General features: G+C 48.2%; 4 protein-coding genes across 4 annotated transcripts; 2 read left to right on the top strand and 2 right to left on the bottom strand.

Moving 5' to 3' along the window:
* Positions 1-1,725: 1,725 nt before the first annotated feature.
* On the top strand, positions 1,726-3,706 carry LY89DRAFT_251116 (ankyrin). Its single transcript, XM_018206194.1, has 3 exons — positions 1,726-2,197; positions 2,264-3,457; positions 3,523-3,706. The coding sequence occupies exons 1-3, from the start codon at positions 1,767-1,769 to the stop codon at positions 3,563-3,565; spliced, it is 1,668 nt and encodes a 555-aa protein (XP_018065163.1). The 5' UTR covers positions 1,726-1,766; the 3' UTR covers positions 3,566-3,706.
* A 361-nt stretch (positions 3,707-4,067) lies between these two features.
* On the top strand, positions 4,068-4,553 carry LY89DRAFT_544025 (ankyrin; the record flags this gene model as incomplete). The annotated part of the gene is made up of 1 exon (XM_018208217.2): positions 4,068-4,553. A coding segment is annotated over one exon (486 nt), but the record flags the coding sequence as incomplete, so codon positions are not given.
* A 231-nt stretch (positions 4,554-4,784) lies between these two features.
* On the bottom strand, positions 4,785-6,188 carry LY89DRAFT_759684 (alpha/beta-hydrolase; the record flags this gene model as incomplete). Its single annotated transcript, XM_018221471.1, has 4 exons — positions 5,565-6,188; positions 5,040-5,510; positions 4,857-4,992; positions 4,785-4,803 (listed from the first exon to the last, which is right to left on the bottom strand). Exons 1-4 carry the CDS (start codon positions 5,944-5,946, stop codon positions 4,785-4,787), a joined length of 1,008 nt encoding a protein of 335 aa, XP_018065161.1. The 5' UTR covers positions 5,947-6,188.
* Positions 6,187-14,727, bottom strand: LY89DRAFT_787180 (uncharacterized protein; the record flags this gene model as incomplete). Its single annotated transcript, XM_018223047.1, has 5 exons — positions 6,187-7,195; positions 7,248-13,067; positions 13,184-13,219; positions 13,269-13,884; positions 14,032-14,727. 5 exons carry the CDS (start codon positions 14,725-14,727, stop codon positions 6,432-6,434), a joined length of 7,932 nt encoding a protein of 2,643 aa, XP_018065160.1. The 3' UTR covers positions 6,187-6,431.
* Positions 14,728-16,379: the final 1,652 nt, after the last annotated feature.

Raw genomic sequence — 16,379 nt, 5'->3', positions numbered from 1 at the left:
CTAACAACTACGACGACTACAATCGAGATGCCTACACCCCTTCGAATGGAAGTTCTAGCTTGCCACAAATGCCTAGCGCCGCAAACAAAAGTCGCAACGTGGCGTTAAGACATGTCATTGCTACTGGGAAGGTCGCAGCCTCGACCGAAACTGAGCATGATGCCGTCGCTCCGAAGGAAAAGCAAGTCGCAGAAAGAAGGGCGATTGTGTTACATAGGGCTATTGTGAGAGGCGATTTAGCATCCGTTCGGGATGCCCTCGTGAATTACTCCAAGTCGAAGCATGAGTGGGATCGTATCAGCGTGGGCTCCAGTCATCTTGACGTCGTTGAGATGTTGGTCAGCCATGGAGCTGATGTTAACGCCACATATGCTCAAGGTGACTCTGCACTACATTGTGTCATAATCAATGGTTGTGAGAGTGCGATCGTAGATGTGATTCTTGATGCCGGTGCAGATATTGACCTACAGAACACATCGCACCGTACGCCTTTGCACGAAGCAGTATATGCACGTAACCTCCCAGTGGCTAAAACACTGTTAGATCGTGATGCGAGAATTAATCTCTTGGACTCATCGAAGAAAGATCCTATGGCCATCGCTGCTCAAACAGATCAGTGGGAGCTCATCGAGCTTCTTGATAAAAATGGAGCCGACTTGAATAATTATACAAACGATCCGCCGTTGTGGAGGCCTCTGAATTATGCAGCAATGTGTGATTGCAAGAGGAGTGCTCAGACGCTCTTGAAATTGGGGGCAAGAGTTAGTCCCACAGCCCTCGAAATAAGCCCACTGCACACAGCTGCCTGGTATGGAAATAGAGGTGTCCTCGAACTCCTACTTGAACATGGGATATCCGTCGACGTCAGAGACAAAGACGGCAATACCCCATTATCCATTGCTTGCTCCAGAGGCCATCTGAGCTGTGCGACGACGCTGATCGGGCGAGGGGCAGACATGAATGCAGAAAACAAATCTGGCTTCAAGCCCTTGCATCTGGCGTCAAATGAAAAACACGAACATATTGTTCTCGCGTTGTTACGTTATGGTACAGCTTGCAGAGGGGATCTCAATTACTACAGAAATTATGGCAATTATGGCCTGACGCGTCGCACGGCTTTGCAATGGGCATTATGGGAAGACAGATCAGAGCTGGCTACTTTACTAATTGGTCATGGGGTGGATGTAAAGTGTGTAGACAAGAATGGAAATACGCCATTGGAAATCGCTGCTATACGAGGTAACCGCAAGCTTGTTGATTACCTAGCCTTGCATGATCAGCGTCTTCTACTGCCCCAATCCTGAGAGGTCGGACAAGGCATTCGATACTGTGTATGGTATAATGACGCAGAGCGACTTTTCTGCTCTTAATGTAACATTGTATGCCGGGATTGTTTGGTTAAATTCCAAGCAAACGGTGAAGTCGAATATACCGAGCGTTTGATATCCGTTCAAGCTCTTCTGACCTTCACTTCAGATACCGTTCATGGTTCGTAGAATTCTGTTTGGAAATTTAGCTTTTTAATTGCGATAAAGCTTTTAAATATGCAGAAGCTGATCGAATAGCAAAGATGAGTAAGACAAGAGGATACGCAACTTCTATAAAACTTTCACATGGTTGCTGCTCGCTAAAGTTGACGTGCGCGCCACCGCGTGGCGTAAAGAGGGCTTATTGGATGGGCCGACATTAGCCTCACATGTCTCACCAGCATAAAACCACTGTTGTAACCTCCTCAACCTCGATAGCCACCTGCATCCAAGTTCAGAATGAGTGAACCACAATCGATCCTAACGCGCGTCGGGTCTCTACTCTCAACTTGTTTAAGACTTGCCCAAGGACTCAATAATTTACATGCTCGCGACGAAATAGCCAATCGCTCTATCATAGCCTTGTCTACAGAATGTATCACCACGTCATTAGCCCTGTCCTCTCTACAAAATATACTGCCCAGCCGCCTAGACCTTTTGTCATCAGTTGCAAGTTCAAGCGAGGAGCTTACGGCTTCGTTTGAAACGGCTATACTCGGTGTTGCCTCTACGCTTTCAATTCTGGATGGGGAGTTGAGTGCTCGTGAGAGTGTCAATGGCCTTCTCAACGAGGCAAAGTACCTGTGGGATGAGGCGCTGTCAAGTCAACTAGGACAACAGATTCGCGATCAGTGTTCCTCAATTCATCATCTTATTGACATCCTACAATCGTAAGCTTGGCTGTCTCCTTACATAGCTAATTTCCAAACTTGTAGTACAGCGCTGACATTTGACAGGGAGAACGTTGATAATCTAGAGCTACAAATGCAAGAACGCGCACAGGATCTCTCCGAGCTTCGACGCCACGCATCAGGTGCGAGAGCTTTGCGAGGTCAACTTCAAGATAAAAGCCGGGGCGATGATCTTGAATCAATCTTCAGCTTGGCAACACCAGACGCGCCATTTCAGATTGAACTCTCGTCTTCGAGGCCGTATCAGAAGATCAAAGCGTCGCTCCTGATTGAAGAAAATGTCACACACGTGTCAGCGAGTATTCGGTTTGATGGCATATCTGAACACGCATCGACGCAGCCCGACGAAAGAGACCCCTCCGTACGGAAGACGCCGTTAGCAATTGCTAGTGATGGCTCGCATATTATTTCATCCTCACAGTCCATAGTCACTGTTTTGACTGACAAGAGGGCCAATAATGCCGGTGGACATGAATCTATAGCATCTTCAAGTCAACTTGCTTTGCCTTCCGAGCTGCGAGGCAGTGCGCGACGTCGAAGGATTAGCCCGTTAGCAGAAACAACACAGAATAGCAACGCTAATGATGAAAAGCTACGCGAGGCCCTTCGAGTTGCTAACAGAGAAAAGGAAGATGTCAACAGGGTAAAAGAAAAACTGCAAGGAGCTCTCTCCAAGATGCTATATCACGCGATTATCAAGAGAGATGTCAAAGCCGTGTGTGATGCTCTACCTGGATTCAACTCCTTCGGAATTGATCTCAATTGTGTTTACAATGGGTTCTGGGCCAATTCCGGGTATCTGACGCCTCTTGCATACGCAGCAGCGACAGGCGACCAGGATATTGCAGCAATCCTCCTTAAATCGGGTGCGAATTGGGCTGCCAGTTCACAAGACGTTAATCATCAATACAACGGGATGACTGCCTTGATTCATGCCTCGATAGCAGGTCACGACCTCATGGCGAGGCTGCTACTAGCTCACGGTGCTATGGCAAACCATGCAGATAAAAGGGGTCGATCACCCTTCATGTATGCAGCGGCGAATGGCCATATAGCCATTATGCTACGGTTGATCAATCATGGAACCGACATCAAGCTTACTGATGACGAAGGAAACTCTGCATTGCATTGGGCTGCCAGGAATGGAGACCATGCCGCGGTCGATGAGATCATCAAGCAGGGCGCAATTGTCAATCTGCAGAATACTTCCAACCAACGAACACCTCTACACGAAGCAATGTATGCTAGTCATGTCTTGGTAGTAAAAGTACTCCTCAAGCACGGTGCTAATATTCGTATCCTAGATTCTTCAGAAGATCCTCTAGTCCTAATCGCAGCCCGTATTGACCAACCTGACCTGATTGAACTTCTTGCCGAGAACGGAGCCGATTTGAATGCTTCGTCTCTGGATCGCCTACCATCATTTGGGGACCGTGGCTGGACAGCATTACAGTATACTGCAATGTCCAATTCTCTGTCCAGTGCCGAGACCCTCTTGAGGTTAGGCGCGGACCCAAACTATAGGACCACGTCTCTTGAGGAGACACCGATCCAAACAGCAGCCCGGCATGGAAGCAAAGATGTTCTTCATGCTTTACTCGAGGGAGGAGCTCCCGTAGATAGCCCAATTTACGTGTCCAGCACACCACTTTCGCTTGCTTGTTCAGGAGGACATTTACCATGTGTTCTTATCTTAATCCAACGTGGCGCAAACTTAAAAGCAGACAGTAAAGCTGGCCGCACTCCTCTACAACATGCTCTCAACCAGAAGCATACGCCAATTCTCCTCAAGTTGCTGAAGTCTGGCGCAACAGATGGAATCGATGACATCAATGAATACGGCTGGGCTCCACTACATTACGCTGTTGCAGAAGGGAATGTGGAACTGATCGAGGCATTACTAGATGCTGGTGCGGACATCGAAATACAAGAAGGGAAATCCGGTAAAACGCCGTTATTAAAGGCAGTATCCGAAAACCAGCCCCAGGCTTTGGCAACACTGCTAGTGAGAGGCGCGTCTCAGAACGTGAGGTCTGGCTTTTTGAATCGACTACCCATACATGAAGCAGCGGAAGAAGGCTATCTAGCTATATGTAGCTTACTCCTAAAGCACGGCGGCGAGGTTGATAGCAGAGATAGCCTTGGCCAGACGCCGCTTCATCATGCCACGTGCCTGGGAATTATTCCAATCCTTATGGAACACAAAGCCTCTATCAACAAAGCAGATAGTACAGGTCGTACAGCCTTGCACGGGGCATTACGGGGAAAATGGCCTAAGCTGGCCACTCTGCTAATCAGTTATGGCGCGGATGAAGATCTTGCAGACAAGGACTGAAATACATGCGCTTATACATGAAATAATCGCTAGCCTGTTGATTGCCTAGTTTTGTTTGTGGTGCGGTTGGGTTGAAGTGACGGGCGAGTACTTTGAGAAATATTCAGAATATAGTCCATGCTAGGTAAATTTGGTTTAGCTTCAGAGCGATACGGTTCACGCGGTAGCTCCTTAGGTGTGATCAAGTGGTCAAATCAGAAGTACTGCGCAGCTGTCTGCTTTCAATATTTCCTAACCTTCAGTGTAGACGCTATGCATGAGTCGCACATCATACCACTCGGTATTCTTGAAACAACCACCTACCTCAACTCGCGAACGATCTCATCTAAAGCTCTCCAAGCCTCCTCCACAAGCTCAAGGTCAGGATCCCCCAAATACAACCCACTATCAAAAGCATGTTTCTTCCCCTTCACCGTAAACAGCTTCACAGTCACAGGACCTACTTTCATCAGCTCTCAATTTCTTCAAATTCAAATTTCAGCTCACCAATAACACTCGCGACATCAACACTGGCCTGATAAGGCACCATATCATCCTCATCACCATGCACAATAACCGTCCTCGTATACCCCTTCCACGCTTCCTCATCACTCAAGCTTTTATCAAATCCTTTCATCAATTCCGGATAAAGATTATTCTGCAAGAGCCAGAAATAAAGCGTATCTCTTGGCAGCCTCTCTTTATCTTCCACGGCCTCTTCTGGTTTCTTCCAATCAGGACTGGGATTTAAATCCTGCAAGAGGCAAGAACGATCGAATTGGTGAGCTGGCGTCGTGTAGCCGCAATTCTCTGGCTCATCGAGGAAATGTTGGATTTGTGATTGTAGTAGAGGTTTCTCTGTGAGCACTTTATTGCTACGAAACCAAGGATCATCGACTGTAGCGTTGCCATAATAGGCGAGCAGTGCAATGGGACGTGGTTGGAAATGGTGGCCTGCTTGGTAAGTCGCATATGCTCCTATTCTCCATCATTAGATCTATGTTTTTATGATTAAAGAGGCCAAGCAATTACCGGCACTACATCCAGCGACAATCACGTTCTTGATTACATTTTCGTTGCTGTCTGAAGACCCATGGAGAATGCTGAAGAGTTTCGTTCTAACGAAAGTATACGCATCTTTGATATCTTCCAGGATATCGATACCTTTGGTCTGAGGCAGAAGTCTGTAATCTGCGCTCACTAGTGGCCAGCCTCGAAGGAGAGAGGATTGAACGATATGTGGGAGTAGGAGTCGACGATCATGTGATACGACGCCTCCTCCGTGGAAGAAGAGGATCACTGGTGTTTCTGGTGTGAATACGTCGTTTGCTGGAGGTAATGTGCGGGTATAGATGTCAAGGTGTAGGGAGAGAGTTCCGATTGTTTTGAAAACATGCGTGCTTTTGGCTGCCATTTTATTGAAGAGCGGGGATGGAAGGATGGAAGATATTTAAATACTTTGACTGGGAAGAATAATGTGATTAATCAACAAGGTCTGTGCCACTAATCAGACCGACCCAAGATGATGGGCAGCCATCTTTCTTGCAGACAGCTATTATAGGCTAATAGCAAGCTGACGGGGTGTCAGCATCTAGTTCGACAGCGGCACGTCTAACATTTCTGTATGCGAGAGCGAGTCATCCTTTTATTCATTGGCATAGTTCATTATTCATTAAGATCCAATTGTAAACGCAGACCCTATCCCGAAAATGCAAAACCTAGAATAACCAGCATCACAAAAGCAAAACGCCAGGCATACCACCCATAAAAGCACTGAAGCATCCGGCTCTATGACCAAGTACAATCCATGACGAACATACGAGATCAGAAATAGAGAAAGCTATGCTGATTTCCCAGTACACTAGTAACAACTCAATTTCGAACAAGTTTGTAGAAGGCTCAAAGAAAACCGCATCCTTGGTTCAGCATCTTCAAATCGATCTCCTCCTCTGCTCCATCTTGACAGATGTCCAGAAATTCATCGGATTCAGGCGTACCAACCTTCTCCATCTCATCCGAGCTGTCACCGGATGGGGAAACAGGACTGCCATCGCCTTCACTGCTCGAGTTTTCAAAGTCTGAATTTGTGGTCTCAAGACGGTGTTTGAGTTTCTCGGCCATATCGTTGTGATCTACGAGAGAGGCGTATGATGAGTCGCGAGAGTAAATTGATGAGAAGTGTAGTCCGGGGTTTTGTGATTCGGCAGTCGAGGACGCATCTGATATGTTCCTGGAATGGCTCCTCGTGAATGGTTTTTCTTCGACTATGGGCTCCGGTGGCGATTCTACGATGGGAGCGGGAGAAGTGGCAGGCGCAGGTGCAGGAGCGGGAACTGGAGCAGAAGCAATGAGATCAAGACCGCCGAGTCCATTCGGAACTAAAACGTTCTCCTTGGACGCAAGGTCGCTTGCTACCTCTGCGGGAACCGACGGGAGCAAAGCTGCAGGAAGACGACCAACGGCATTGGTAACCAGATCAATGATCGTTGATCCTCCGAGGAGCTTGAGAATCGGCATATCGATGCCCAATTCCGTAACAAACCAAGCTCGCAGGTCAACCGCGACTAAGGAATCGATGCCTAGTTCCTGGAGTACGGTGTCAGGGGACACAGTTGTCTCAGATGACATCTGTAGTTTGTGCTTGAGCTTCATTGTGAAGCCATCTGTTGTCAAGTCAGTAAGTAGATATTCCGGGGAGTGGAAAGAGGAACATACCAGTAACAATGCTTAAGACATCCTCCACCTTCTTCGCCTCTGCGAGTCTCGTCTTCAAATTCACAACCGCATCATCGGTATCCAAAACCGCAGCTCCATCTCCACTCTCAATATAATGCCAAAACTTCGGATGCGGATACCAAAGAATATCAGGATCCTGCTTCGGATCCTTGGAATTCATGCCTGCGTACAAAGCCGTGTTCCTCCCACTATCAGGTCGACCACTCAACACTCCTTCAGCGAAGATATGATGGACCTCTTTCTCAGAAAGAGGTAACGTAGCTCCGATAATGTCGTTCAGTTTGCGATTTAATCTAGCCGCGTATCCGACTCCCTTCACTTCTCCTAGACCAATGAGAGAGCCTGCAAGGCCGCGCTTGCGACGAGAGGCAACGAGACTGTTCATGAACATATTGGCTGCGCAGTATGCCGCTTGTCCCGAATTACCCATCACATCGACCGACGAGCCGAACAGGATGAAGAAATCAAGATCGTTGTTTGGGAAGAGCTCATCTAGGAAACGTGACCCGTCGACTTTGGGCTTGAGAACATATTCCATGTCAGAGAACGTCATGTTGGTAAGAAGGGTGTCGTTCAGGACCATGGCAGCGTTGGCAACTCCGGCTATGGGTGGGAGTGTGCTGCCGATCTCTTTGTAGGTAGCGAGGAGAGAGTCGCGGTCAGAAACATCCATAGCCATTATCTTGACGTTCCCGCCAAGTTCTTGCATCTCGTCGAGCCAGTTCTGCTCGATCTGTGGTTTGCGACTAGTCAAGACGATATGCTTTGCTCCATGAATAATCATCCATTCGCACAATGATCTGCCGAGATTGCCAGACAGACCGACAAGGAGGTAAGTCCTATCGGATCTGAATGTCATCGATGATCGTGCAGATTGGATACGAACTGGAAGCATTGGACAAGCAGTCCAGTCGATGGTTCTGATACCTTCATCTTGAGTCGACAGACGGGAGATCTCTCGAGCAGATAGAACCTTTGACAAGATTTGACCCCTCGAGCAATGAAGTTCAGAGAGTGAGCTAGTAAGAGCAATACTCAAGGTATCTGCGACTTGTCTAGAGGTTGCATTTTGAGCAAAGTAAGGGACTTTACTGAACAGCATCGTGGAATCTGCCTTAACGCAATGATTTGGGAGCATTGACTTGATGCGATGAGCAAACTCATGATCCTTCATCGAGAAGTCAAAGAAAGCAGATGTATCTTTTGGCAACTTGGATGCAAGCTCTCTGTCAGTAGAGAAAGGATGCGCATAAATCCAATTCTTGGAGCAGGGCTGCTCCTTTGCGGTGATGAAGCAAGATTTCACTTCCATGAATCTTGCTCGTTTTGAGATCGCAGTAGCGAGGAAGTCCTCCGGCTCAAGAAGTAGCAAGGTGCCTTTGGCTGGAAGAGTTTCCATTAGGCTTTGAGCAAGAATATCTGAAGCAATGGCTGAAAGCAAAGTTGCTTCTTCTCCAAGCTGAATATTCCAAGGTATCGTCCAGGAAATGGGAGTCACGACCGTGGACCCCAGAGCCTTTGACACAGCGACGACTCTCCCACCAAATGTGCTGGCCTCACCAATGATCAAATAGAGATATCCTGCACCTGCAACCTTGACAGCCAGTGATGTAGAATGCGTGACTTTGATCTCAACCAAGTCCGGGCTCAACTCTGGCATATCATTATCCACTCTCTTCACCAACTCATACCCCTCACCGCCAGCAACAACATCCACGGCCACCTGATCAAGATCGACTTCCTCCTCAACAACTCTTCGTTCGGCCATAAGTCTCCTGTTTGCGCCCTTCTCTGCCACGACCCTCGTAACCAGCGTCTTGCCTCCCTCAATCCAAAGCTCTGGCTCATTCGACCACAACCTCTTCGGCGCATAAATATCATTCTCCCAACTATCCACAAGCACAATCCTCAAGAATGCCTCAGCTACCAACTTTGCGCTCAATTTTTCTGGTTCGGAAGCATCGAGGACTTGTAAGCGAAGATGTGGCATTTCGTGCACGAGGGTTCGTCCAATACCAAGTGCCATGCTTGAGTAAGGAGATGAGGATCGAGCACCGCTTGTAATCCAAAGGAAGGATTTGGAGGTGTTGAGGAGGGATTTGAAGGCTTCAAGACGAGGAGAGGTGAGATTTTGGAAGATTGGATTGTCGAGTTCGGAGAGATTCAGGACGTGGACTAGTGAAGTTGGTTCAAGGGCCAGGAGATCTTCGATGCAAGAGAAGATCTGGATATCAGTGCTCCATTCTTCGAGGATAGTCTTCAGTGCCTGAATTAGTTTCTTGGTGAATTCCGTCTTGCCACCGATCAAGAATACAATTTCGAGCTGTGGTTTTGGGATTGGCAATGAAAGAGCGAGTGGTTTCTGAAGCAGAGAGATATGCTCATCGACGGCAGACGAGACAAATACAGCAACAGGCTGATGCTGAGAGTCTGTTCCGGGAGTAATGGTATCCAATCCCGAAAACCCGTTTCGAAGAAGCAGCTCGTTCCATTGAGTAGGTGTGATCAAAGGAGAGAGACTCCTTCCATCATCAGTACCTGCCCACCATCCTGGGACTCCGCAGAAGCTGAACCCAACTCGTATTGCTCCATTGTCAATAGCTTCAAGAACAAGTAGCTTTCCTCCTAGTTTTAGCAGCTTACGGACATTGGTCATTGTCTGGTCGAGGACTTTGGTTGCATGTAAGACGTTGGATGCAATGACGAGATCATAGGAATGCTCCCTGAAGCCCTGCGTAGTAGGATCCTGCTCGATATCTAGCGACTCATACAAAATTCGACCATTGTCTCTAAATGTCTCCTGAGCTTGCTCAAAGAACGAAATGGAGATATCTGTGAACGTATACGACGAGTATTTATTGTCCAGATGCTTCAAAATCGCTCTTGTCGCGCCTCCAGTGCCGCCGCCAATTTCCAAAACTTTGACGAGAGGATAGCGGAACGCAATTTGAGCTGCGATTAGTCCTGCGTATTCGTTGTACTCCAGAAGCTCGGAATTTTGATAGTAGCTATTGAGGAGGCCATCTTCCATCATGTGGTCCAATATTGAGGTTTCGCCCCTGACGAAAGGGATGAGTTTCGTGCCGACGACGTGAATCAGTCTGCAATCAACATCGGCTGCGTATTTATCACCAACAGCGGCGATGTCGTTCCATGTATGTTCCAGCCATTCGACCATACAGGACTTGTGTCTCCCTTCTTTTGTTTCGCTCAGGACATGTGATGCAAAATCCAGGATTCTCTTTGCATGCCAACTGCAGTTTTCCCGCTCTTCACCTCCGATGGCCTCGTCCAGTTGCTTCAGATAGAAAAGACACATCATCTCCAACACTTCCGTTTTCCTAATCTCAGCAGGTGAGAATGGAGTCTTTCTATAAACCAACGACGCATCAGGTTCAGCGGTTCCCCAAACGAGCTCATGGAATAGATGTCGGTCATCAGCTGGAGTAGCAGCCATCAAAGGCTTGACTTCAACTCCTTCGATTTGCATCAGAGTGTTCTTGCTCTCACGGTCATAAAGCGTGACGTCTCCGCAGAGATTACTGTTCTGGCTATCGGCCAGCGCAGCGTCGAACAGTAGATCCTTGCTTTCGCAGAGTGGAGGATTGATTCGAATGTTCCTGATGAGAACAGGAACGTGCATGGACCAGAGACTTCCGTCACCAGGAGTTCCCATACAAGCAAACAGCGTCTGGATCGCAGTATCAATCGTACCCGGATGCATCATCATTTGATCTTCTTGTTGCTCAAGGTTTTCGTTGCTGATAATCCCAGTAGAAAATTCCAACTTTTGTTGCAAAGAAGTGATACTTCGGAATGGGCCAGTGTATCCATATCCCATCTCGGCAAGAGATTCGTAAAACGCATCAATATCCACGCTCCTTAGATCATTGATGACCCTCTCCTCTCTCCTTGGCAAGCTAGTCGCTGAAGCCTCTCCGTAGCGAAGGACCAGTCTTCCAGAAGCAGCAAGGACCAAAGAACCAGTGTCCCTGCTCAAGCAAGCATGACAGCTAAACTCTAGGTTCCCAGCAATCGTCGTCTTCACAGAAAACATGATCTCCACTCCACTCCCGTCATCTTCAACCGCAACCGCCTTCCCGATGGTGAGATCCTTAATCTCAACCATCTCCAGACCGGAACTCTCTCCCGCCTCAGAAGCAATAATGTTCGCAGCCTCGAGAGCCATGACCACATACCCTGCAGCAGGGAAAATAATCTGGCCTTGAATTTTATGCCCGCTAAGCCAAGGAAGTTCGTTCAGACGTAAGTAATTCCGCCATTTATGTTCGCCTTCTGCTTGGTCTGTGCTTGGTATTCCCAGCAGGGGGTGCGGGGATGAGGAGCGAGAACGTGTCAATCTGGAAATGCGAGATTCGTACCAAAGAGGACGGTCGTGATCCCATGGGTAGGTTGGGAGGTTTGTTAATGGTTTGTGATTTGTGGCTGGGTTGAAAAGTTGGGAATAAGAAGTTGCAGAGAAAGACTTGATTCCGAAGTGCATCCAGAGGAGACCGAGAGCGGCGGAGAAAGTCTGAATGGCGTTGCTTCCTCTAGCGAGAAGGCCTGTGTAGGGAATGCTTTTCTTTGACCCCGAGACTTCTTGCAAAGTTTGTGAAGCTGGACCTTTGAGCGCGGGATGGGGACCAACTTCGATGACGAAGTCATAGAAGCCAGCTTCCATGGCAGTCGTCAAAGCTTGTGAGAACAAGACTGGATGTAGCATGTTGTCTACCCAGTACTGGCCCGTCAAAGCATCGCAGGTTTGCACGACCTGGCCATGGAGAACGCTCGAGTACCACGTGCAAGTATCTTCTCTTGTTGCCTCAAGCTGGATATTGCAGTCTTTCAAAGCCTTTGAATAAGGTTCCGAGCATGGAATCATATGGTGAGAATGATACGCCGTATTAACCTTCAACTTCCTAGCAAACACCTCCTTCGCATGAAAATAGCCAATCGCTTCATCAATAGCATCCGAGTCTCCCGATAATGTGACACTGTTTGAAGAATTGCTAGCAGCAACAACAATTCTGCCTTTGGAAGCTTCAAGCTGGCAGAATTCTTGAGCTTCGCACATCGATATACCAACAGCCATCATAGCTCCTGCTTTACCAGCACCTGCGAGTTTGGCAAATAGGCCTCTGAGGTACGCGACCTTGATGGCTGACTGGGCAGAGATGAAACCAGCTGCGAACGCTGCGGCGATCTCGCCGGATGAGTGACCTACTACAGCTGAGAAATTGATGTTTGCCGCTCTCAGGTGATCAACGAGAATGATCTGAATAGCTGTACAGAGCGGTTGCGAGATAGCAGCTTCGCTAATCCGAGAAGTTGCTGCTGGTGCAGCCAGCTCGGAGGCAAGGGACCAGTTCGGTCTGTACGCCTCAGGAAGTTGAGCTAAGCATCTGTCTAGCTGGCTCAATATTTCTCTTGCGAGCGACGAGGTGGAAATGAGTTCGGAGCCCATAGTTGCCCACTGAGCACCTTGACCTGTAAAGACCAGAAGCATTCGTTTCGCCTTTGTACTTGGTCTTGAAGCAACAGTTCCGAATGCGCCAGCTGACTTGCGCTCCAGCTCGGTAATGAGTTTGGAACGAAGCCCAGAGGCTGTCTGAGCAGTGAAAGCTATCTTGTGGGTGAATGCTGATCGTCGAGTCAACAAGATTAATGCCAGAGCATGCAGATCTGTGTCAGGATTGACGTCAAGGTATTGAGAATAATTCGAAAGGAGCGAAGCTAGTGACCGCTCTGAAGCGGCAGAGAATGCGAATGGAAGATGGACGGCATCTGAGCCGCCTTCTGTATCGTGCATTCTCTTAGTCAGTGTACCTTTTTCTATGTTTTGTGGAGGGGATTGACATCCGTGACTTGAAAGACGGTTGGATGTGGATAGATTGTCTGGAAGAATGACTCACCAACAAGAATAGGCAAATTTACAGCAGTATAACTCTCTATCCAACTCATTAGCAGTCGCGTTCCAAAACTTGCAAGTGAACGCACCCAGAATCACATGCGCATTCGTCCCACCAAAACCAAAACTATTACAACTCGCTCTCCTTACGCCGTTCTTAGTTTTTGGCCATTCTCTTCCCACCGTTGGGACTTCCAACCCATCGTAGAACGGTTTTAATTTTGGATTAAGTTTCTCGAAATGGAGATTTGGGGGAATAACGCTATGCTGAACAGCAAGACTCGCTTCAAGCAACCCGGCAATACCTGCTGCGCCTTCAGAATGCCCTATGACAGTCTTGATACTGCCTATATATAATTTCTCTTGATCTTGACTCTCTTCTGGGTGATTAAAAAACGTGTTATGAATGGCAGTGGCTTCATTCAGATCTCCGACCTTGGTTCCGGTACCATGAGCTTGAAAATACTGTGGACGATCTTCAGCCCGAGATAAGTCGAGGCCTGCTTTTGCGTATGTCTGTCGAATAAGATTTACTTGAGCGACTGGATTGGGGACCGTAAGACCGGTAGAGCGACCGCCTTGGTTGACGTGAGTTTCTCGGATGACGCAGGAGATGGGATCGCCATCTGCTATTGCATCGCTTAGACGTTTGAGAACGACCGCCGCCAGACCTTCGCCCCTAGCATAACCATCTCCATCTGCATCCTAGATTTGAGATTGAGGTTAGTCAATATCTTACAAGTGGTGGGGAGAAGAGTGAGCATTTATATGAAACTTGGGAGATGGGGAAAATGTGAAGTAACAATGAAGCTCGTGATTCCATCTAGCACAGAAAGAAAGAGCCCGACTCACCCACATCCGACATTTCCCATTTGGAGAAAGCATCTTGAGCTTACTCTCGGCAATGAACATCCTCGGACTCAAAATAAGATTAGCGCCAGCAGCCAGCGCAACCGAGCAATCTCCATTCCTCAAAGCCTGAACACCTTGGTGTACAGCAACAAGACTAGACGAACACGCACTATCAATCGTATAAGACGGGCCAGTCCAGTCGAAGAAATAAGATATCCGATTCGAGAGAATACTTCGCGCTGCTCCTGTTGCGCCGTAGGTGGGTACAGACTCCATATCTGAAAAAATGAGGCCCGAATAGTCATCACACATGAGTCCAACGTAGACGGCTGTTGGCGTGCCTTTCAGCTCATCCATTGAGAGATTTGCGGATTCGATGGCTTCATAGACAACTTCGAGTAACATGCGTTGTTGAGGATCCATAGACTCGGCTTCAGCTGTCGAAATATTGAAAAACTTTGAGTCAAATTGCCGGACATCTTCATCCAGGAAATATGACTTTTGGACGTTTGAGGTGCCATGATGAGCGCTATCTGGATGGTAGAAGCCGCTGGAGTTAAATCTGCTCTGCGGAATCTCTGTTGACAGGTCACGTGGTTTCTGTAAGAGTTCCCATAGCTTTGTTGGTGTGTTCGACTTGCCGGGGAATCTGCAGCCTGTACCAACGATAGCAATAGGTTCGTTTCGCGGACTCATTTGATAGGATAAGGTTGAAGCCGGTTATAGAACTAGGAAGTGCTTGTAGTATAGCTAGCTGAATAGATGGAGAAGAAAAATAGTCTAATTCAAAGCCGGGAGGTCCAGTAGTCAAGCATATGGCGTGAGAACTCGCATTCACTCTGGCTCCTTATATATCAAAATGACGTCTGAAGCGCAAATATAAGATGTTCTTGGAAACAACGAGAGGAAAAGGCCCTTATCACCAGAAACTCAAAAACATCTGCCCCCTCCAGCTGGAGCGCGGGGCACAGGGTCAACATCCCCCAACCGACGACATCAGGGAATGGGCTTATGTCCACGTATACTCCACCGTAGACCAGTTCTAGCTATTCGTCGAGCTTGGCCATAAGGTTTAGCCGATGAAGGAGAACGTCCGCTGAGACGGACAAGCTTTAGCTTGTGCAGGATTCATGGCTGAGAGAGCAAGAAACGGCAGATGCCATCGAGTGAAGTAGATCCCCTGGAGACGACAAGGAGCAAATCATGAAACGAGAAGAAGGTGCAAAGAAAGATCAGTACAAAAGCCTCGGTGGTTCCATGAGCTGTTCAAGAAGCTCTTGCCCCACTTCTTCGGACGAAGATAGACGGTCATGAGCAGTGGGACTTCCACAAGGCGGAGCAGAGATAGCACAAAGAATAGAAATACCCGCTGTAGACGTTCGATTTCTGGGTCCTTCAGTACGGTCGATACTGTGCAGGTGAATTTTGGAGCCAAGATTAGCTCGGAAGCATTCTGTACTGTACTGTACATGGTTTAGTAGCTCGTCACCAATACTTATTATATGGCGGCTACGTCAAGATAGAGAGAGACATGTAACGTGGTCGTCGGACACTGGTCGAGGCATCGAGGTTCTGCAGCATGTGCAGATGTCCGCTTGCGGTGTTTGGATTTCCGTTTGTGTAATGACCCCTAGTCGTTCGCTCGACGTGGGAACAAGTCGGTCCATGGGCCAGGTATCTGTTGGCAAACTTTGGAACGGCCCGCTCCTCAGAACAGAAATGACCCGCTTTAGTACATGTACATGTACATTAATACATGAAAGTTCACCCGCAAAGACGCCCCGAAAGCCTGGCAAGAGACGGCTCAGCCGCTGCAACAGGTGCTGCTGGGTGGTGATGGCGCTGAAAATCCTGCTGCACTGCAACACTCGAGACGATACTTGGAAGAGATTCAGACCCGCACCCGAGGTTGACATCTGTCTGCGAAAACACTGCCGCAGGGTTGCATATTCGAATCGGACGGCATGATTGGGTTGTGCAAAGGCCGTTACCACTTGCCACGCTGTAAACATGATGCAAGACGCCGGGAGTGGAGTTGACCAGAGTGAGATCTCAACCGGTGCTACGACCTACAAACTCGAAATAGACGTCGATTGGTGATGATGTGATGGTGGAGGTGCGGGCTTTCTCTCGAGAGGTTCGTAAGAATATCGTCTCCGCGAAGTCGGCGCGCCCGTGATTCGTTTCAATTGGTGTCTTCATATTCGCGTGCAGACAGTGCAGTGCTACTGCACAACAACCCTGCCTGCCCGACGCTGGATCTTGGTACATTGCGACGGATCAACTGCTATCACTGTTGATCCATGAGAGAGAAAGATGGTTGAGTAACACATTGACAGTCGAGAGTT

Source organism: Mollisia scopiformis, assembly GCF_001500285.1.
Source record: "Mollisia scopiformis unplaced genomic scaffold LY89scaffold_25, whole genome shotgun sequence".
NCBI lineage: Eukaryota > Fungi > Ascomycota > Leotiomycetes > Helotiales > Mollisiaceae > Mollisia > Mollisia scopiformis.
Note: the sequence above shows the minus strand (reverse complement) of the source record. Positions and strands in the feature narration are given on the sequence as shown.

Coding starts and splice junctions, on each gene's coding strand:
- LY89DRAFT_251116 (XM_018206194.1), top strand. CDS start 1,767: ATGAGTGAACCACAATCGATCCTAACGCGCGTCGGGTCTCTACTCTCA. Junction 2,198..2,263: donor CTTATTGACATCCTACAATC/GTAAGCTTGGCT, acceptor GACATTTGACAG/GGAGAACGTTGATAATCTAG. Junction 3,458..3,522: donor ACACCTCTACACGAAGCAAT/GTATGCTAGTCA, acceptor TTCGTATCCTAG/ATTCTTCAGAAGATCCTCTA.